The 23,688-nt window shown below is 36.3% G+C and overlaps 1 protein-coding gene across 2 annotated transcripts in view; it reads right to left on the bottom strand.

Annotated features, from left to right (window-relative positions):
* Nucleotides 1–9,139: 9,139 nt before the first annotated feature.
* Nucleotides 9,140–23,688, bottom strand: part of clic5b (chloride intracellular channel 5b) — a 35,854-nt gene continuing 21,305 nt past the window's right edge. For both annotated transcript variants that reach the window (XM_034017443.3, XM_034017444.3), the window contains exons 2-6: nt 18,099–18,208; nt 17,188–17,313; nt 16,336–16,442; nt 15,099–15,280; nt 9,140–13,427 (exon numbers count right to left, since the gene is read on the bottom strand). In XM_034017443.3, the coding sequence (XP_033873334.1) occupies nt 13,263–13,427; nt 15,099–15,280; nt 16,336–16,442; nt 17,188–17,313; nt 18,099–18,208 (690 nt within the window). In that variant the 3' untranslated portion in view covers nt 9,140–13,262. The remainder of the gene's footprint in view (nt 13,428–15,098; nt 15,281–16,335; nt 16,443–17,187; nt 17,314–18,098; nt 18,209–23,688) is intronic.

Below are 23,688 nucleotides of genomic sequence, written 5' to 3'. Positions count from 1 at the left end.
TCCATTTCAAATGATACATATATAGACTTGCTAAATATGTTTTGCTGTTAATCTAACCCTTTTTTTTGCTGGAGATTGCTGGAGAAAAACTGAATTATATGTTATTAGAAAATGGATCAGAGATTTCCTTTAACCTGATTGGCCTGATTAATAAAAAAAAAAAAAACAGTTCACAAAACTACTGTAAGTAGAAGTTTTTTTGTACTTTAGTACTGAGTACTGAATATTTAGGCTATTGCATATACCCACAACATCGTCCACCGCTGGGTTACCAAAGCCTGAAGGCTACCAGACCACATCATGGAATTCTGAGCAAACCACATTACTCATTGAATATTAAGGAAAACATTTGTATGTATTCGCAAAACAAAATCTAGCGCGGCATAAAACCAGGAAAAAAACGAACAAATTTTTTTTTTTACGCAGTCGTTTTCTATTAGCAACAATAGGACACTCATAAGAGGGCTTTATCTTCTGGTAAGACCCTTCTCATTATGTAGTCGCCCTTGCTTCAGCTCAGTACATACCACACTGGTGTGGCCATACCACACTGTAAGCCTTTTTCTTTGTGTTATATTGCTCAGTTTATGCATGGAAAACAACATATAAATATTGTACCATACCGTGCCTTACAAAGCTTGTGAGTTATTATATTTAAATTAACTGTTTTTTATTAATACAAATACATCTTAATATAGTAAAGCTTTGAGAACAGAATAATAGAAAAAGGGGGTTATGTTATTATTTCAAATAATTTGATAAACGGGTTTCTAAACAACATGAACTGTGCAGCAGGATCACTTGTAGTTTTGATGTCTCGTTTCTAATCCGTTTGTTACAAATATGGCTCTTGAGACCAGCATGCACACACCTGCACTGATTTAAAGCATTACATTTGTCCATTAAAAAAAAAAAAAAGTGTATTAATATGGTCCAAAAGTTTCAAATGTAGCCAAACTAAATAATTCAGTGAACATAAGGCTTTACCATATGCTTTTTTTTTTTTTTTTTTACTAGAAACAACATTATTTCCAAAACTTAAAGACATGAATTGTTGAATTGTTCTCTTTGAACATTGTGATGTCCCTATACAGGAACAACCTACAGGTTATTATAGTTCTTATTCATCGACCAGGTGCTGGAATGTATGGGCTGTTAGGAGAGCTTGGCACATCATTTCTTCAGTAAGACTCTATTCTAAAGGGTGATTTATGGGTCGGCAGTTTACACACACTGTATGAATTTCTTTCGAGAGCTGTGAAAGATTACATTTTGCAATAACCTTATCATCTGCAGGATTGAGAGGCAAGAGAGAGCATGATGAGAAAGTATGTTTCTGATTATAATGCAGCACAATGTACAAACTTATTTGAAATACGAATTAATAGCAATACATTTGTACCAACACGGGAAAAAAAAACAACCTGAGTGGATTTGAAGAAGCATATCCTGACAATAGCCTACTGCTCTTTCTGAACACAGTGTAAATGCTACTGTTGACCTCCAAGGTTAATCCATTACAATAGACAATTAGATTTAGTGACTGTTGGAAGATAAAAGCAGGTAACGATGGTGCAGCCCCTAGGAGTATAAGATGGATTTCAGCAATTTCCTTTTGCTTTATACAACTAAAAATGACGGAGCGTGTTAGGAAGAGTGTGATCAACATGCTGTTATGTAGAGCAGTTCATTTTCCACTTCACTGGCTACAGGTGGAAAGTGAGTCTGAACACTGTTTAAAAAACTATTACAGACGAGCAGACAGATACCATTGACTTTCCTTAATTGCCACATTCTCATGCAAGCTCCAGCTAAAAAGGCTGATTAATTATCTTTGTTGGTGTGTGTTGGTGAGCTGGGGCCTATCACAAAGAAGAAAAAAAGGGTTTTAAAAGGCTCCTATTGTAGCTGTCATACACCTTTTACAAGAATATTTTCCTCTCTTTTAAGGTGTAATAATTACTTTTCTGTTGAAGGAGATTTTTAAATAACATGTGCAGGGATTTGTTATTTGTAATATAAAAAAAGACTGATTTGTTGATTGAGAGATAGGAGAAAAACTAACATTACAGGTGCACAATACAGCTCACTGAGGATGACAGGGGCTACAGTAAGCAGTGTTAAAAGCTTAGGGCTTGGCTGCTTTGTTAGGAATTATTAGGTGGCACATTGACAACAGCTGCAGAGTGACATCTGAAATGCATTATAGAGAATTTATTCAGAAAGATGTTATTTGTCAGAACTATAATTCAACAGGAAAATCTTGATCTAACTGTTAAGTTGATAAACCCAGCAAACACCATCCTGCCATTTGTCTGGTGATGCCATGCCTGAGGGGTGTTGGTTGAACTCATCCCATGGCTCCCTAATTAGATTCAAATTCGGGCAACCCAAGGACGGTTTGTGAAACCCTGCTCTTCAATCTAGTCCATAGCTCTTCTGGGTTGATGTACAGTAGCATTGTCTTCTTGGTTTGAATCACCCCTGTAATGAACGATGACCATAGAGGCAAACCTGGATGGACATGACACTTGCTAAGTCCAGCTGGCACCCTGTGGGTGGGTATTGCACAGTAACTTACAATAGCAGGGAATTACTCTATGTCGAAAATCAGCACTGGCTGAAACGTTGTTTACTTGCTTGTCCCTGTTTAAGAGCTAGTTAGACTATAGCTTTTTTTAAGTGTATCACACTTGAATAATTAGGGATTTTTAAGCTTCACCCACTGGAGAGAGTTAAACATTTGCTCTTATGCTTTGAAAGCATGTTTGCTAAAGACCCAGCTAAATAGTTTTACTTTGTAAACATAAACCAACACTCCTGAGCAGTGCAAATAGTAGCAGGTCATTCTTATTCTCACTAATGGGATGATAAAGCAGTCTGCCCTAGTTCCTTTCATCATTCTTTATATGCTGGCAAAAAGAAAGTAGGAAATAAAAACAGGATTTTGTTTTTCAAAAGCTTTAGTGAGTCACGACGGAGACTTATTAGTGATTTTAAAAGATGAGACATTCGTCTGGAGGAGTGCTGGCTCTAATCCATGGGACACAAAAGAAAATGCTGTGTTTTTTTTTTTTTTTTTTTAAAAAAAAGCTATACAAATAAAGTTTAGAGAAATAAATAAAAGCAGGAGTGGCATGTAGAAACACAACAGTGCAGCTGGTAGAGTATGAGACTGAACTCTCATTAGGAATCGAGCACAAAGATTATTTCACAGATGAGACTGAACTCTCATTAGGGATCGAGCACAAAGATTATTTCACAGGTGAGACTGAACTCTCATTAGGGATCGAGCACAAAGATTATTTCACAGATGAGACTGAACTCTCATTAAGAATCGAGCACAAAGATAATTTCACAGATGAGACTGAACTCTCATTAGGGATCGAGCACAAAGATAATTTCACATATGACACGCTTTGAAACCTCTGCTCTGCTGAACGTTGTCTAGTCTCTCCATACGATTGTTTCAAAATGCATGCAAAGAAAATAGTTTAATAATGATCCTGTCTGCTGAGGTCTTTAAACTGAAACAGGGCAAATTATGGGTTATATCATATCCGTATTGGGCTTATATCATGCTTCTAACCACACAAAAGTAGAAAGATGCAGCAGTCTGTACCAATGGTGGGCCTGTTTCATTGCTTAATGGCCCATTTAATGACACAGGCAGGAAGATTGTTCAGTTAAAAACTACTGGTACTACTTTGTTGCTTTACTGTTTGTTGCCTTACTTTCAGGCATTCTTTATCAATTTTTACCCCTGTTTTTCATTTTCAAATGTCACCTTACAACTTCTACCAGCTTAATGGGGGACCTCTGATCCCACTGCTCAAACATCTCTTTTTACCTGACAATCTGATGCAACAGATCTTCTTCTTCTTCTTCTTCTTCTTCTTCTTCTTCTTCTTCTTCTTCTTCTTCTTCTTCTTCTTCTATTTGGCAAATGGCGGATGCCTGTATCCAAGGCAACTTACAGGTGTTACAGGGCAATACAAAGTTACAGTGCTAAGCAATATTTAAATACAAGGTTCATAAAAAGCTTATGAACCCTGAAGGCAAAAATCGTTGTCTGCTCTCCCTCTTGGCCCCCAGCCAAGACTGGCGTGACCAGGATTCAAACCAACGTGCTCTCGATCTGGTAGCTCACCCGCACTCTTAATCTGAAATAAAACACATGACAACAACAATGTGCTCTTTTATAGGTTCCCCAGGTGAAGAAACAATAAAGAACATTTGAATATGCTAATACTAACAAACAAGAAAATGACAATCATATTAGAATCTCAAACAAGGCAGATAAAAAGTTAAATTGTATACATTCATGGACTGTAAATCAAAAGCATACTGTAGGGAAACTGGGTGTCTTTTATTAAACCGTTCTTTCTTCAGATTTCCTTTAATATCATATTGAATTTCTTTATGCTATTGTGAGGTAGGAGGGGTGTATAAAGTGTTTGCTTATTTTGGCCAATTTATTAAAATGTCTTTCAATTTTTGACAGTCTGTGATACAATTTTTATTACATTTGCAGATTTGGCTGGAACCATTTTTGCATGTCTGTGACATACATTAAGCCTTCAGAATTTCTGGAAATAATTCTCCTGTTTCATTTATTGATTAATATTTATGTATTCATTTTTTGTCCTGGCTTTCATGAAAATAAAATATATTTTGTTGGAATGTATTTTTCTTTTTCCATGACAAAGTAGATTACATCTCACAAAAATGGAACATGTTGAATAATATACTAAGTAATGGCATTTCAATTAAAGGTATATATGCTGACCTTAGTACCATCGTGTTTCCTTTCTTTAGCTTAAGTATCAATTTGAAATGTCTTTAAGCATGTTTACTGTAAGTCTCTGATTCCATTTTCTTCCTGGTTCAAGGAAGTGTGTTGGCTCAACTGGTAAAGGCACAGGCACTTAGTGTGCAGTGTGAGTCACACATCCAGAAAGCTATGACGATCACTGACACTGATGCTGACGGGGCAAATCATGTCACCAGCATTGCATTACTGCTAACACGTTTTGCCCTAGCGTTAGAGGTTTAACCCATCATCAAAATCAGGCCCATACAGTCAGGATACAGGTTGTATTGACTCTGGCGCACCCACAAGTTAGGGAGGTAAAAACGTCAGGGACTGAGCCACTTCACTGCCCTACAGCTGTCCCAATTGGTTTGGTGCTGGGATTGGAGTACACCCACTGACGTTCAGCTCTCCTGAACTGTTGTGAGGAGTTGAAGGGACAACAACCTAATGCTAGTGACTCAACTGAGCCATGGTGAAAACATTAAAGTGTATTAAAGTAAAAGATAGCACAGACAGGCTTGGTAAATCGTATATATATATATATATATATATATATATATATATATATATATATATATATATATATATACATTAAAATATGATCAAGCTTTTATTAAAAAATTCTCTAAATGCAAAAAGAATGGGAAAACTGCAAGTGCTATGTGAATGCACCATGGTAAACTTTTATAAGGGCTGAATCTACATCATTAATCATTGTGTGCCACTGGGAACCTTATATGCCCCTGCTTTTTACAACTACATGTTATTCAATGAAAGGGAAAAAGACCACTGTTTTACTAGGCCAACTGAGAGTTGTGCCACTTCCCTCGGGGGTTGTTTTTCAAAGGAATGCTCATTATGAAAAGCAATTAGTCTTGGCAGAGTATCTCTCAAAACGAATCCTGTTACCAGTCTGCACGATTGTCTACCTAATTTTTTGCTTCTTGGAAGTGTGATTATCGTTATGTGCTAAGTTCATTTGATTGAGTTTCTAAAGGGTTATCTGTAATGGGTTAACAGCTTGTCTATGACTGTTGCCCAGGGATACCAGCTTCTAACTGTGCGCACCGAAAATCCCAGAACTCGATTTGAAAGGTGTTAGAATTTGTGGGTACACAGCATATCTCTGCAAAGGGAAAACATGTTACCAGTTATAGATTTGCTGTAGTTCAAATTATGTAAAATAAAGAACATTTTACTTGGTATTGAAAGTTCAGAAGAGCATGAAAAGCACAAGTTACAGACTGAAGTCTATACAAGTAAATAAGTATAATTTACTCTTGTGGGTAATTTATATAGGGTGCATGACACAGCAGTAGTGTTTTAAGTTAGAAAACGGTGCCACCTGTCTATGCACAAAGACTATGTGATGCATAGGGACATGCAAAATGACAAATGATTTGCCATGGAATACTTTAATATATGTTTGTCAAACAGCATACAGTTAACATGTCATGATATTAATTCGATTTTGTATTTTCTAACTAGTGGACTGTCGCCATTTTTATTGTCTTTGATCTCTTCTCTCTCATTTCTAGGTATTTCCTGACTTGATTGAGATTTCCTGCTAACTGTGGACATTTTATTGACAATTACTGGCAAGTTCATACTACTATCAATTATGTATGGCGATGCAGCTCTGTGGAAAATTCCATATTCATGTACCGGTACCTTTGTGAATTACCCATCTCCCACACACACCTCTCCCACACTTAAAACAGATTATTTTATTAACAAACGACTAGAATGTTTAGTCTTTTTTATAAAGAAAATGGGTCTATTCTTTATTTCATTGTGGCACTGATGGGGGCAGACAGTTTTGTGTCAGTTACAGGTATTTCCTGTACCGTGTACACTAGTGTTGTAGTTCAGTAAGGCCCACTGAAAAGCTCCCGAATAATTCCAGGGCTAAGTAAATAGAACAAAAGCACTGTATACATTCCTGTTGTAGGTGGGAATGAAAGAATGGTAAACTCCGTCCGCACTAGGAGGGGAAATGAGAGGGCTGGAGAACGGAGACAAGTTTGCTAAACGTGGACCTGCACAGAAATGAAAATAAATGAAGAGACTACTGGCCAGTTTGCGATATGTTCAACACACATTTGTAATACAATCCAAGACAGCTGCTGTGATTAAGTGCACCTGAATATTGTTTAATTTAACATGGTAGCTACACCTGTATTTTATTTGAGGGTAATTAGAACGGGCAACTCTTGTTGAAGTTTGTCAGTCTTCTTTTTTTTTTTTTTTAATTTAAAAGTGCCTTAAAAAGTTTGTTCTGTGCAACAGTGCTTAAGTTATTGCTATGGTAAATACAGCAGTTTACTTGTGGGATTGAAAATCTAGTGAGAATCATACAGTTTATTGAAGGTCTCACTGGCCAATAGTAATTGTTGCATAATACTGTAGTTCACAGTGGAAATAAATATGTTATGTTTGTTCCCTGTATAATCAAAGCAATATTTGTTGTTTTTTAATATATAAAGTCAATCACAGTGGTATATGTGTATTGCATTTCATTTGTAGTTAATACCTACCACCACTAGATGGTAGCAGAATATACAATATTATAAGGTACTGTATTTACTAAAACCTAAAATGGAATTGTTATTTACAAGCCAGTTTTAAATAAGAAAAAGGATAACATATACCTAACAACCTCTCCACAGTAGCATGCTCATGCACACAGTGCCTATGTGCTGCAGTCCTGTCAGTTCCAATAAACTCTTAGTGTACATTAAACAGACCTCAAAATAGAGGGTCCAGAGTTGCTTGGGCCCTAAGCAAATGCTTACTGATTATACTATTGTTGTGTGCGTATAAATGTCAGACTTTGCTACATTATCAGTACAAAAATTTAGTTTGATTCAATGTGTGTGGCTTTGCTTCTTTAGGTAGATACTTCTTTGTGTGTTAAAATGTCAACTTTGACCTTTTTAGCTTTGCTTTACTAATTAATTTGTCACATAATACACATTCAAGGTCCAGCCATGTTCAAGCCAACACTTTTATTCTTTTATAAAGTGTGCTTGGACACCACAAATCCAGTAAAACTGAAGCTTATAAACCCAGCTGGGAAGTTGAAGACATTTTTTATATAAGCTAAAGGAAAGTGATAAAAGAGTAAGAGTAAAATAAATAATTCATAATAATTACAGAGAATGGCGAGGACTCACTGACATGACAGATCAAAGGCAGTGTGATTGTCAGCCTGTATTTACTGTCTGCATGATATGTTCTGGAATGGGAGCTCCCAGATTTACTAGGGCTGTAAAAATAGTTTAGCAAAATATGTCTGTCTATCTGTCATCAGACACATTTTGACATAAAAGTGTTATTGTATATTACAAAGCTTTGATTTTTTAGATTTAGTTGAAGTCTCCAGACACATTTAGGGGATAATTAAAACACTGCAATCAGATATTTTATTCTTGAATTGTTATTGCTGGCAACACATGCATAAAATAAATAGCACTGTAGAATGGCACACCCAGCCCCCCCCCCCCCCCCCCCCCACACACACACACAGAGGAACGCACACAGTCATGTTTTCATATCCTTGTGAAGGCTTACCAATAAAAACCAATATATTCAGAAAAATGACTGAAAAAAAGAGTTACAGATAAGCACAGTTTTTTAAAAAGTGGAGACTATATAATTCAGAATTCTAAGTTTTCTATTACATTAACTTTCATCAACCAAATAAAATGTTATTTCAGGCGCACTTACACACACACACTCACACACACACACACACACACACACGCACACACACACGCACACACACACACATGCTGTACACAGCCTCATTTTCTTCTGTATGTGGCATGTAAATGTACAATTAAAATACTATGCAGGGGCTCATTTACAAATCTGTATTTCATGGAAAAATGGTGGAAAATTGATGAACAAAAGTTTAATAATAAAAAAAAAACTATGTAGAGACATTCAATGACACACTTAAATGTTTGAAGTTATTTATGACAGATTTATTAATGTACAGACGACTTGTTTGAGAGCTAGCCAGGTTAGAGAATTTAGCAATTGAGATGAAGCCACTCGGGTTGACACCCCTAGGCCCTTCATTGAATGAGAGATCTTTAAACACAGGATATTGTGTTCACAACTGCTGCACCAACTCATCAGTGCTTTCTAACCCTTACAGAATATCTTGATTGTAAGGCAGCTTCAAATGCTATATACTGTATCTCGATGTTCTGTAAAGAGCTAAAGATTCTGGTATTATGTACAATACAATACTAGCAGTCAGTGTTTTGTGTTTTTGTAAACGGTAAGTACACAGAGAAGACAGTGATTCAGTAATTGTGAAAATAAACACTTTTATTTCAGCAGCTACCAGTACAGAAATGGTTGCCGTTCACTGACAAACTGTTGTAAACGTTTGTGATTCTTTTACCATGTCGCTCTAACAGCTTCACATGCACGCAAACAAATTGTCTGTGGTCATCCCCCTCCAATATATGTGACCCAGCCAAATTAGAGGGAAGGAATTATACTTGATGAGGCTTATTAAAATGATCCAGTGCCAGCAATTAGACCTGTGCTTAAACCCCTCCATATGGCTGGACACAATGATGAAGAACTACAGACTCAGGTGAGACTCATTCCAGGTCTGATAACTTCTGTAATAGTCTGTTCAGAGCAGACACAGCAAGAGATTGATTTGCCAGATTGCTGTAACCTGATTATTTTAGTAGTTAATCAGCAGTCTCAGAATGTGTGAAATATGTTACTGGGACAAATTTTATCTACATTTTTTCTAGAGTAATTCTTAACCAAGAGCTCAAAGAACATTTTTTGTGCTGTTCTGGGAATTCTAATTTCACCTAGGAACGGGTAACCTTAGGAGAAAAGTAAAATTCAGACTGGCAGACCAAATAACCTTTGAACCAAAGAACAATGGGGAGATACAGACTACTGTTACATGTCTCAATCCTAAAGTTCTTGGTCATGCAAAACTTTTGGCCATAGCTGTACATGTATGTACATCTAGAATGCCAGGCTTTAATATCATCATCCTTATGATTTAATACAATAATCTAATTTTATTTTTTCAGTAATTTAAGCATTGATATATGAACAGTGGCTTAAATAAGACATTAGCGATAAATCAGCAAGCACATTCTCAGCTATTATTGCAAGGAAACCATTTTGTATTGTCATTTAAGGAAAAGCCATTGTAAGATACATAATATAAATGGTTACAAATGTGTTAGATTGTTTCTATAATGACTTGTGCAAGCAATATTGCTATGTGCTGAGAACAGGCCTTTGTAGCTCATAGCTCTTCACTAAGAACATCAAATAAAGAGATAATTAAATGATAAATAGATGTAGGGGTCTGATTCATGTGCAACAACTGAAGCAGGGTGTCGACTTGCAAAGAAAGCCATCAGCACTGTCCTGTCAGAATGTGCCAACGTGCAATGGTTGTTCTTATGAAGTGGCTTTAAATTCTCCCCCTCCGTTCACAGATGTGTTCTTGTAGGAAATTGGCAAAGAACAACCGTGTCAAGAGTTTCAGACAAAGAGACTTCTCCTCACTTCATAAAGAGTTTAACTGTTGAAAATAATTAGAAAGATGTTTATCACTTGGCATTTAAACAGCTTATTGAAGGTAAAGCACATTTGAGAGAAACATATTTGCAAAAGTCCAGCGTGAAAAAGATGCAAGATACTTAATCAAAGGCATTCAGCTCTTCAAGCTTCTTCATATAGTATGATCACTCAAAGACTGTCAGTGCGCTACCAGATATATAACAAAAACTGTATTTACAAGCAAAATAGCAGGTCTGGGACAAACCTTGTAAAAACTAAACAAATATAAAACTAGAGTGTAACTGGTGTTTGGTGTTTGCTTTTATGAAGTAGTTTAGGATGACTGAAGTATTTTTCAAGATTTCAATTCAGTAAAGATACAGGAATAGACAGATATTATACAGAACCTTGAGTTAATCAATCTGACCAGTGAAACGGCAGAGAAGGAGAAGCACTATGCAGAACCTTGTATGTGTTGACATGCTGTGTGTGTCACAGCCCCCCACTAGACACATGGAAAATGCCTTTTTTCCAGACCAGACCCACTAAGGGGTAAATGTACTAAGATGGGCCAGTCGCAGCGCAAACATAGCATTGCATTTTCATTGCGACAATTCGCAAAGTATACATTTTGTCGTATGTACTAAGAGAAAATATGTTAATGAAAAGAGCCGCAATATACTAATTTAAATATTTGTTGCTTTAGCGATATCTCTAGCATACATTGCGAGAGTCGTGCGATATTGTTCAAATAAATAGCGGGAGTTGAGTTGTGGTTTGCTGCAGCAGAGGGTACACAAAGGATAACATCTAAACATGAATCAAAGCAAGAATCAAAATAACATTTTTTTTAATGTAAACGTCATCTGTACAATGCATTCTGTTCCGTATTCATTTTACCTATTTTAATACTGTTATATATATATAAAAAATGAAAGGCAATCCCATCAGATTCTATAGTGGGGCCCCCACCTTCACCCCCAAAAAGCTTTTCATAATCATACAGTAGCCCCTCGCTAAACCGGACATGTTTGTCCAACATAAGGAGGTGTTGGGTTTAAAAACAATACAATAAAATCGCACACACATACATTTAGTTCTCGATGTATTTTAAATATAAATCATTGCGCTGAAATAACACTAATGTGTTTTGGGTAGGCTACACATTACATTATGTAAAAATATATATCAGTACAGTAGGCCTATACAGTATACAGTACAGAAGTAAAATCAAATGAATACTTAGCACACTTTCTTTTTACTTTAACCTGCTGGTAACACAAAATAAATCATGCTGCTGCATTGTACACATTGGTGTACAATGCGAATAAAATGTTATTTTAAATTGAAACTAAAACTTTATTTTAATTATTATTATTTTTAACTTGGCCTACTTAGTAGCCTAGACAATTAACACACAATAGGTCATGGTCCTATACAGATGCTCAGAATGAGCTGGAGGGGTTAGTGGCACGTGTGTGCAGTTTATTGCTCCCAACACGCTGGGAAAACCAGAAATGTCACAGACAATGTCACAGTTTTCAAGGCTTGTAAGTACATCCTGACTTTAGTGAAAATTAGATACTCAAAAATGCACTGAGCACAACTGGCAACGCACGAGAAAAGCGGACTGGGAAATGCCAGCAACAATTGCCACTGTCTAAAATGTGCTTTCAAAACAAATTGATGCAATTGTAAGTGTCGCAATTGTCTGCAGCTTTAGTACATGTCATTATAATATTTGAGAACCCTGATTTGCACCCCCTTTTTTGAGAATTTATGCAGGAACGCCCATAATTACATATTCATCTAAGTTTGAACCGCAAAGAAAAACTGCTGCTGCAAAGCATTCCCTAAAAAGTTGCTAACAGCATTGCACATGTTTAGAACATTTCACCTTAGACTTCCGACTCGTTTGCGACTCGTTTGCGACAGCCATAACACTTTAGTACAGCTAGTCCTAACTCTCTAACTAAAAATTTTATTAGGGTATATTTTTGGATTTACTTTTAAAAAATGGATAATGGAGATTTGTTTTTATATCGAATGCTTTAATGTTTTTGTTGTTCTTGTTGTTGCATTATACTCACTTAAGCATACTGACCCAGACATGTAAATACATTAAAAAAAATGTTGATGCCTTTTGTTGGCCCACTTGTTTGTTCACAACACAAGCTTTCAAGACCATATCCCTTCATTTATATGAATAAAGCATGTATTCGCAGTGCTTGTACAGGCATTGGGAAGGCAGAAATAGGGCAGCAAAGGGGTGTCAAGTGAGGAATCAGCATGGGTAGGGTTACCATATGATTCCATGTACACTAGGACAGTTTGGGACACTTCAGGCTTTTCAACGCACCCCAATGCATTCTGGTAAGTGTAGTCTTACTGTGAAAGGCACTTGAGACAAGGAGTTATATGACCACAACAAGTGTGGGGTCATTTTCCTAGACTGCAGTTAATATTGTTGGCAGATTATGGTGAATGCTATAAATCGATAGGAACACATATAAATAATAATAATAATAATAATAATAATAATAATAATAATAATAATAATAATAATAATAAATTTATTGAATGTGGCACCCCTTTTTGAATTGAAATGTAGGAGTAATCAAATAATGTATAAAGCCACATGAAAGCTTCAAACTACAGCAGCAACACTGCTGTATCTAGGTTACTATTCATTTCAACGATAAGAATGAAACACTATAAAACACTTTGGGATAGTTTGTTTGTTGGGTCACACAGCTAATGAAACAGGGTTTGTCCCAGCCAAGCAAATGTTGATACTGATAAATGCCAACAGAAAAAAAGTCAACAGAAACCAATTTGTAAAAAATAGGCTACAGTATATAGTATTTGAGCTGTTAGTGCTAGTTTTCTATTGAGAGAGCCTCTTCGCCACATCCATGTATGCCATCTCAATCTCCTTGTCGGCAGCACACGTGTTGGTGAACTCATCCTTGGTGTAAGCATTCTGCAGGTACCGCCACACTCCTGTCATGTCCGACGGGATTTCATAGTTGCGATACGTTTTCGCTACAATCTAAGACAATACAAACACAAAAACAATACAGTCAACTCTCGTTAATACGAATTTCAAGGGACAAGCAAAAAAAAAAGGTCTTATCAGTAATTTTTATTATCAGGAGTCTAAACCAAATGCACATTGTCAGTTTTTTATGTAATCACATTTCAATTACAGTACAAGAAAATTATTATACATTTAAAAGTACTGTGCATTTTATTAAAAATACAGTTGTATTAAAAAGTATACATTGCAACGTCATATCAGCACACCCCATTTTGATCACAGGCATTTTTAAAATACAAAACCAAGGTGTCCTCAGTATCACAATGGTTGAGAAAGTGTTTGCGGGAACGGTGAAATCTGCAACAACATCTGTCTTTTTCTTGTGCATTCATGCTCTAATCACCATTTTCAACACTTTCAAAGCTCGTTTTTTTGCGCTGGTTACTCACTAATCTGGATGCCAGTTAATACATTTCCCAATATCCTTTACACTCAGCTGTTTGAATGAGAGTAATTAGTTTAATTTTTTAAAATAAATGAATCCCTGGGGGGCTCCAAAATAATTTGCACAAACAGGAAATTCGTGTTGAGTGAATTTGTATTGTAAGAAGTCATAATAAAACCCGATAAAATCATTTAGTTTCAATTTAAAATAATATTTCCAGTATGGTAACACAAAATAAATCATGCTGCTGAATTGTACACATTGGTGTACAGTGCAAATAAAATATTATTTTAAATTGAAACTAAATGATTTTAGCGGGTATTATTATTATTATTATTATTATTATTATTATTATTAGCTTGGTTGCCTAGACAACACAAAATAGATCATGGTGCCGCATTGACAAGTTATGATACTTACATGACGACAGTCAATTCTCATTAATATGAATTTCAAGGGACTAGCAACAAATTTTGCATTATCTAATTCGTATTATCATTAGCCTATAGCCAAATGTATACTGTCTGTTTTTAATTAGTCAGTGGTGCAGTGCTAAATTGTGCACAATTACAAACCACCTGCACATTAATAGAATAGGAGTGTTTCCTATTCCTATACAGGTGTTCAGAATGAACAGGTGCACACCCTGCTTTTAGGGGAAAAATAGGTATTTGGCTGTTCGCCTCAAAAATGCATTGAGCACAACTGGCAACGCATGAGAAAAAGCAGACTGGGTAATGCCAGCAACAACTGTGACTTTAAAACATGCTTTCAAAAATTCTTAACAAATTGATGCAATTGTAAATGTCGCAATTACCGGCATCTTTAGTACATCTCATTATAATATTTGAGAACCCCCATCTGCACTATCTCTGCCCCCTTTTTGTGAATTTATGCAGGAACTCCCATAATTACATATTCATCTACGCTTGAACCGCAAACAGAAACTGCTGCCGCAAAGCATTGCCTAAAAAGTTGCAAATAGCATTGCGCTTGTTTAATACATTTCACCCAAGACTTCTGTCTCCTTTGCAACTGGTTTGTGACTATTGCGACAGGCGCAACTCTTTAGTACCTTCAATTTACATTGTATTTACTGCCCATTTGGTAGAGTCATCAGTGTCATGAAGACATAGATAATTCACCACCATGACATACTCTGGATATCCGCTGTGTGTATGATGTGACAGCGAGACTTGCAGGACTTGTGTGTTGTTTCTTTTTTCTCCACTCCTTACCTTCACTATATGAAGCTTTGGCAGGAGATTGCAGTCCGCGAGAGTCAGCTCGTCTCCATCCAGGAACTTGCGATTTGACACGTTCACATCTTCAGCACTGTCCGCGTCGATCTCCTCGGGGAGCGCAGTGTTCAGGTAAGTATCCAGCTTCCTCAGCGCCTTGGACAGGGCCTTCTCCAGAGCTGAAAAAAAAAAGACTTTCTGTGAATTCACTACTACGAATTCTCCATAACAGGACAGATCATTCTCTCTTGCAAATACCCATTTAGAAAGCAAGGGGATACTAAGCTACACATTACCTTTGCTAGACTACGTTCAATTATATTGCAGTATTATCTAATGTTGAATTTATAACACTGATTATTGCTTGCAATTATTTTACCTTGAAACCTGACAGGAAAGTTTAAATAGTGCTCTCGCTGGGTGCTGAGCAAATCACCACTTCACTGCAGACAAGTGTATATCCACTAGGTGGCAGCAAAGTAAAACAAACAGTTGACCAGCGCTTAAACATTCAAGAAAATGAATCCTATTCATGAACATTGCAAAGTGCCATTAGGGTAATCAGTGGTAAAAAACGAAAAGTTGCCAAAAAGCAGTTGGTCTGTGCATGATGATCACACACAATGTACAGTGCAGGTAACTGGAATAAATATAGGAAGTTGTGATTATCAGAAGCACATCTATTTATAATGTTTATAATGTTTCTAAATTTAAATTGACATTGTATTACATTTTCTCTCCTTGACATTTTGATGTCAATGTGCTTGTTTGGTTGCTATCAACACCCTTATACTTCTTGCCACTTAACATGAACATTTGCATTTCATAGGAAGATCCATATGAGTAGTGTAGAAGGCATTCCGTTCCACCCCTGACTGATGAAGTGAGAATGGTGTAAGTGGATGTCTGCTAATTATCCACAAATGGGACCTTAGCTTGCAGAGGTACAAGTGGCTAGTCAGTCACGTAGGCATGAATGGAAAAGAGAAGAAGAAAAAGAAATAAGTAGAAATAAATAACAGAAAATAAAGACGTGAGAATTAAAAAAACAGTACTATCCACAACGACAAAGATCCCTTTGGTAGTCATCATTAGATATTTAAGAAGATGCCTATCAGTAATAGTTTTAAAACCTTAACCACTCTACTGATGAAGATTTTGTGTACAACATGTATTACAATATTTAATAAAATATTATATTGTATCAAAAAATACTATAAATCTGCAAACTCACCTTCATTGGCCTCTGGTTTTGTGTTCTTTATAAATGCTGAGAACTTTGCAAAAATGTCATTTCCTGCAGTGTTGGATTCTCGCTGTTTAGCAGCAAGCTTGGGGTACCTGATGAGAAAACCACAGAATAGGTCATTGGTCCACAGCCAACCAGGACTGAATAGCAGGGGATACTCAGGAGCCCTCTCAGCGCTCTGAAAGGAAGATGTGCCTGACTGTCACTAGTGCAGAATACTGATTCGAATCACAACACCATATTAATGCACATAAATACAGTAAGTTTGATGCCTCAAGCCCAATGCAATCATGTATGCACTGTCACAAGTGTGACTGGAAACCATGAGCATAGGTCTTTTAGGCTATTTTGAGTCCAAACCCTAATGAAACAGGATCTGTTTCTGTTACGATGTGCGATGTGAGAAGTGTCCCTTTCAAGATTTCTACACGTTTTTTCACATGTTAATACTTTTCACAGAACTGCTGTATATTGCACTTTTTATTGAATATCCAAAGACATATCCTTCAATAGCTTAGCCATTCAGGTGTTTGTTCTGTGAAGGAGTAGGGTACAGTGTCCTACATTCCCACTATCTACATTCTTGGAGTAAATGCCCAAGGAATTCGGGAAAGAGTTTGTGTGGATATAGACTTCAACAATTACAACATTACATCAACCAATCAGAAAACAGAACACATACAACAGTAGGCCATTGAGACCTATATTGCAACGGGCAAAATGTGGTCAAGCATTGTCCTGCACATTTGTTGTTGCTGTAATTGTGCTGTATACCGCCACCAGGACATATTTCAAGTGCTTAAGTTGCCCAAGCAGTTAGGCAGTGTTTCAACCTACTTTGGTGGTGCAAGGACTTCCTCCAGAAACTCCTCGATTTTGTTGATGTCAGTCTTGACCTCGCCGTTAAAGGTCAGGAAAGGTGGATGAGTCCCTGGGGCCAGATTATGCAGGTCTGCGGGTTTTCTAAAAGAAACAAGCAGATTCATTATTGTAAGAATGTTGTGCATCGATATCATAGCAATTATTTTTGCTAAGTTTTTCATCTTATTTTTTTACTTTTGAGTAGGGGTGTGCTAATACTCATATTTTCCGATTAATTCCCTTTAAGAAGGTTTAAGTTGTTAAGTATTTATTAAATTGAATAAAACATGTTAATTACTCGACAAAACTTAATGTTCCCTCAATTGCCCTTGTCTACACAATTATTGAGTAACGATCTGACAGTTTGATTTAATACAGAACCAGTCATGATCAAACTAACTAAATCCACTCATGTGATTATTTGTCTTCCCTTTCTTTGATATGAAATCACTTTGATTTCACATTGCTTGTTTCCTTAGAAATGCTTCATATCTGCAGTGAATTGCTGCAGGGAATTGTAGTCCTGGATGTAATCTTTGACTATAAACTCGACAAATACATTTCCCAGTTTGCACAGAGGTAGCTTAAGTTAAGTCTAATAAAAGGTCACGCAACGAATCAGTTGCATTTACTAGTTTTGCAACATATTTCCATTAGTTTTGCAACATATTCCCATTCAATGCCGTCATATTAACACATTCAGCTTATGTTAATATGACGGCATTGATGGTTTCATTAAATACTTGCTGACAAAAAGTCATAGATTTATTGTAAAAAAAAAAAGGGTACTGGCCACCCTTGCTTCTGAGGCCTGTTTACATGAGGTGTGCGCTGTTCACTACACAAAAGGAAGACGTGGATTTAATTTGCTTGATGCAGATATTTACCTTTTTAAGTCGACAGTGGTGACGTTGAAGACAACCCCTTTGAGCCAGAGGATCATGAAGAGACGCTGAGAGAACGGACAGTTCCCAATGCTTTCTCCATCACTGCCAGCCTGAAATACACAACCGGCAAACAAGTCAGTTCAGCACAGCAGCTTAATACCAGCCATCTACATGCATTTAATTTCATAACTGTTTTAGATCCTTCACACGGTTCACTGATCAACATAATATTTGACATTGAACTTGACTTGAACACCCCCCACCTCAAGCTTCATCAAACAGAAGCTAATCTTGAGTACCAGGTAGAAACTGTTGACAACATATAATATGACTTTCAATTTGGAACAGCAATAAATTAACAAGTGTGTCAGTGACATTCCAATGACAAATTCAAAATTAGAGCTACCCGTAACATGAAATAATTCGATTACCATGAGCTACAGTATATTATGTAAAAATGTGTGTCTGACATACCAACAGATGCTTAATATTGTGATCATATACGGTATACTTAATGACACTGTTTAAGATCCCTATCTACAGAAAACATTGCCTTTTAAACCAAGCTGCATGTCTAAATCAGAAATGATTCATTCATTTGTACAATTACCATTTACTTAGCTTGTGTTACTAATGTTATTTACATTTTTACATTGTTCTACTGGAAGATTTCATTTTGTAAAGCTATACACATTCCTGTGCCTTTCTGGCAGAACTCAAGAGAGAACAAAAGAAAGATTTAATTGATAAAGCACTGCATTGTTTTTACCAATTACTCACAGAAAATATCATTTCAGAAAGTCTACTCCAGTCCACACGTTGCAAAGCATGTTGGTAATAGAGGTCTCTAAAGGTATGGCACACACATTTTTTCTTTTAACAGTGGATACAGTATTTAATGTTTGGCATCTCAAAAAAAATATTATTGAACATGACAGCTGGTGAAAACAAAATTTTAAACATTTAAACAGCCATTTATATTCACTTTGTTACAACACAAGGTTAAAAGAGCAATCGGATCTACATAAAATACCCCAAATAGGGAGTTTCGCTTTGAAATAAAGAAGCCAGACATTCCTGCTACATTTGGTTTTATGTTACCAGATCCATTGTGTAGAGCACAGTACTGTAATTTGTTCTTTCTAGGCTTACATGCAGTCTCCTGGTGTTAAAAGAAGCCTTAAGAGTCTTTAACCATTTCAGATGCTAATCAAATTCTGGCCCAATGTAATTGGCCTTGTAATGCACTTGTAATGCTAACAATAAAGCTTGTATCCGCGTGTAATGAACGTGTAAAGAACAAACCTTGAGGCACATAGCAACAAGAAGTGGGTGGTCTTTTTAAAATTGAGCTGCATTCATTGGCAGCGATGGAGATTTTCAAGATATTTTTTTTTTAGGATTCTGCTTTATACTTTTTTTGTAAATGATCATTTCTTTCAGATGATGTCAATAAGTCATGATCCTCTTTGTTGTTTTTAATATAATTTGACTACTGGTCGAAAACAGCTGAAATGTCATGTTGTGTTTGGGTAAGATTACAAGTCAAACTTAACATAATGTCTAGTTTTAATTTTCTAAATACAGTACAGTACTACTGTACTAAACGGGCAGATGTTGAATACATCTAAGGTGCCATTTTGTGTTAGCTTCAAACAATTCTCCTTAAGAAGCCAGAAGCGCACACATTCGTACTTCTTTCCAAACATTTGTGCCGCATTTAACAGTTGTGATCTCTACAGTACATGCAAAATATACAGTACAAGGGAATGAATCTCAGCCAAATGTCCATATCTTTGTACAAGGTATCAGGTTTTCAAATAATAACATGAGGCAGGTGCAGAAAGTTAACACTGAAACTGGAAACTTGGAACAGGCTGAATTATACATGAAAATTCCATTACCTGCTTCATTAGGCCTTCTAACTCTTTGGTGCACTCAGCAGTCACAGATGAGCACTGAATCATATTATTTTAAAATTCCATGAACCAATAACATGAGGTGCTAAAACCTGTGACAAGCCCATCTATTGGATATTTTACACGTCATTAAACTGCAGAGAAAAAGGGTGGAACTGTGTTAATTCATTCTTATAGAAACATCAATCACAAAATGATCAGGCTAATCTACTTGTATAATAAGCCCAATTACAATGGTCTGATACAATAAACTGAGCATAAAGAATAAAAATGTAATTTGCATCTGCCTGACATTCAATGTGTTTTGTTTGAAGCCTGATATTTATCCGGTGAATAAAGGAAAGGCACAGCTGTAACACAATACAGCCGCAGGATAAATAGTCAATCAAGACCTAGAAAATGACAATAATAACAGCAGTCATGTGTCAGTGGCTCTAATCTGACAGGCGCGTGTGCGAGTTCATCATAGAAGAAACTAGAAGAAGGATTCTGTCAATTACCAACAGTCAGCTTGGCTGAACAGGTACATAACATTTTAAGCATGGTCTGTTTCCCTCTTTCATGGCAAGATTCAGGGCTGTGTTGAAAAGAATGGATATATCAAACTAAAGCATATGTCTAGGCGTGCTCAGTAGCAAGCACCAATATCCTATGCATTGTGTACATATATATATATATATATATATATATATATATATATATATATATATATATAATATCCAAAACTGTCAGAGACGATAAACATCACAATGCTTTGAAAACAGTGATGCTATTGTTAACGTCCACTTTTTTAAGTTGACAAATCTGTTTCATCTTTCAGGTTACATGGCAATATGATCCCAGAGAATGTACACCAATACGTCAATACGGCTTTTCATATCAACATATTAATCGCATGCAAAATGAAATGTGTCTCTTACCTATCCTGCAGCATCTTATCTTATCAATGTAATGAAAATATTCACAAAATATTATACCGGTAACATCATTCATTATTATAATTATTTATATTTTAAATGTAAAATATATTTGAGCATTCACACCCATACTCATTAACCAATCAGTTGTGCTCATTAGCATTTGTTTTGGAACCAAAGGTATGGATTGAAAAGTGAAGTTAATGTACTGTAGAATGCAATAGGACACCAAGGAAACATGTGTACACGGTCTGAAACACAGCATTCTGGGGGCCTGTATTAAATCAGCAGTTCCCTTTCCTCAAGCAGGATAAAGGTACATATTTGCATGTTTTGCTGTGGGCTGATTGTAATTCAAACTCTTTAAAGTGCTGTTTGAAATTCAATGTCCTCTGCTCTCCCTGTTAAGATGCCACAGTTCCCTATACTGTACATTTTACTGTAACTTTATTTTAAATACTGACCTTGGTTTCACTGCTGTTAATTACTGTTGAGCTCTGCTCTTGGCACTTCATGGTATATATCTGTATATACAATTACACTGCAGTAGATAAAAGAGGTTCCGTTTATAATTAAAAAAAACACATGAGGTAATGGCCTTTCTTCCACCGCGAATGACCCTCACCTTCAGTCCGTGCCAATAGCTGACACAGCAGACACTACCTACTGGGAAGGACTGCTTTGCCAAGGATTATTTCACAATACTTATCTTAAGTGAAAGTGCCTTACTTGTTTAAATGTGCTGTTAAAAAAATCGTAAAATCCTGTGGTGGATCGCCCATATTTACTTACCTTTTCACTATTATAATGCACGTCCCAGAGCCAATGACAAAGCCACTCTCTGAATAATTTTATTAAATTATATTTTTATTTTTTTTAATGAATTTTTAATTGTCTAGTGTGCTGAATATGTGAGCTAAACACAAAAGCAAACTGATGTACTGAGAGGTAATGTAGGGTTCAAGCCACTGCTAACCATTACATTGCTCTGAATCATTCTGCCTGTTTGGTTCATTATTCAGATGCCAAAAAGTCACATGACCAAATCATAGTTAGAGGGTTAAAGTCAAGTGTACTTGCACATTTTGCCTTCAGTGGATATACAGTAACCATGCTCTGCTCTCAAATGGTTTCTGAGATTTGACGGGTTTACAAACTGACATTAGAATGCTAAAAGGACACCACCCGAATCCACATTCAGCTGATACATTTGGGATATTTATCTGATGCACTATCATATCCTGGATACTGTAGACAGACTATTCCATACTTTGGGGGGCTCTAACTAAATACTGATCAGCCAACACAGGACGTTCACCAAGGCACTTGATAAATAAGTGCAAGACTAGATCGTAAACTGTACTTAGGTATATTTACCTGTAACACCAAGCCTAGGTAACCTAGCCACAGACTTGTACACACAAAAAGTACCAGTACAATTGCCTTCTACAATTCAGTCACGTCCAATTTAAGGAAGCTAGTAACTGGCAGTGATGTGTTTGAGGAGGGTATTCTAATAGAAATGTGATTGCTTTGCTTAAATTTAGGTCCAAAAACATTAACTTAGTTTTTATTTTAATTTTAATATGATCTATTTAAATTTGGAAAAAGTGCATGTAAATAAAAATGATATTATAGCAATTCAATCTAAACCACCTTCCCTTTAAATGATTCTGGTTTTGCATATTTGCATAAAAATGCAAAGCAATAATAATAAATAAAGCAAAGCCAACACTTTGTCCTTTGAAGACGGAAATGCTTATAAATATAATATGGACAGATAGTCTCACTGAAGTGCATTTTGCAGACTGAGGTTTCATGTTGCGCCTTTACTGTGCCCTCTTTCCTGGAGTGTACAGAAGGGCTGTGTAGAGGAAGCAATGTGATTTACAATCAGAGGGGGGATTATGGGGGGCAAGATGGGGCATTTGCCCCTTCACCTTTTACAACACAAATATGTTGAAGGGGCAAAGATGCAGCAGCAATTTAACTACTCATTCCTGTATTATTAATATTATCTTTTAAACTTCTGTGTGATACTAATCAAGATGTAAACCTTATTGTAACAATGTATCGTAAAATACAAAATGGCTAAACGTATGCTTTAGATTCATATTTTATAATCCACACTTGAATCACTATGACAGTCGCATGAAGAAACAGTAACACCGGTCTCCCAAACAAAATGGTTGTTCCAATATATAATTAACTACTATTCCAAGTGAATTATAGCAGCTGAATATGTTACAGACTGGAGTAAACACTTTGAAAACATGGCACATTCTGTATTAGTAAAAAACAAAACAAAACAAAACCAAAAAAAAATATTTAGACAAATATTTCAAGAGACGTTCAAGTTCAGTATTCAGTGCCTACATAACACATACATAACAAATTACATCTAAATTACTACTGATTGTCCTTCAATGCTTCCTCTACAACCAGGGGTGCAAATTTGGCGCTATGGCGCTGGGGTAGTTCATATATCGCCAGCAACATTCAATTCTGGCACTAGTAGATGTTCCTTTGCAACCACAGATGGCGATAGTTTCTCATTGGGTCTGGACTCAGTGAAGTGTAGGGGAGGGTGGCTTTATTAGGGTGGGGAGCACCACTGGGCTCAATTTCAAAAAGCATAGCATCTATTTTTAAAACAATCTACACCCCTGTACACCTTCTCTACAAGCAGAGGTAATCTGCATTCAAATATTACTCTGGAGACTGCAATAACCGTGAGTGAGCTCTCACCACAGA

This window comes from Acipenser ruthenus, chromosome 6 (assembly GCF_902713425.1).
Source record: "Acipenser ruthenus chromosome 6, fAciRut3.2 maternal haplotype, whole genome shotgun sequence".
NCBI lineage: Eukaryota > Metazoa > Chordata > Actinopteri > Acipenseriformes > Acipenseridae > Acipenser > Acipenser ruthenus.
The sequence above is the reverse complement of the archived record's forward strand: the minus strand, read 5'-3'. Positions and strand labels throughout refer to the sequence as shown.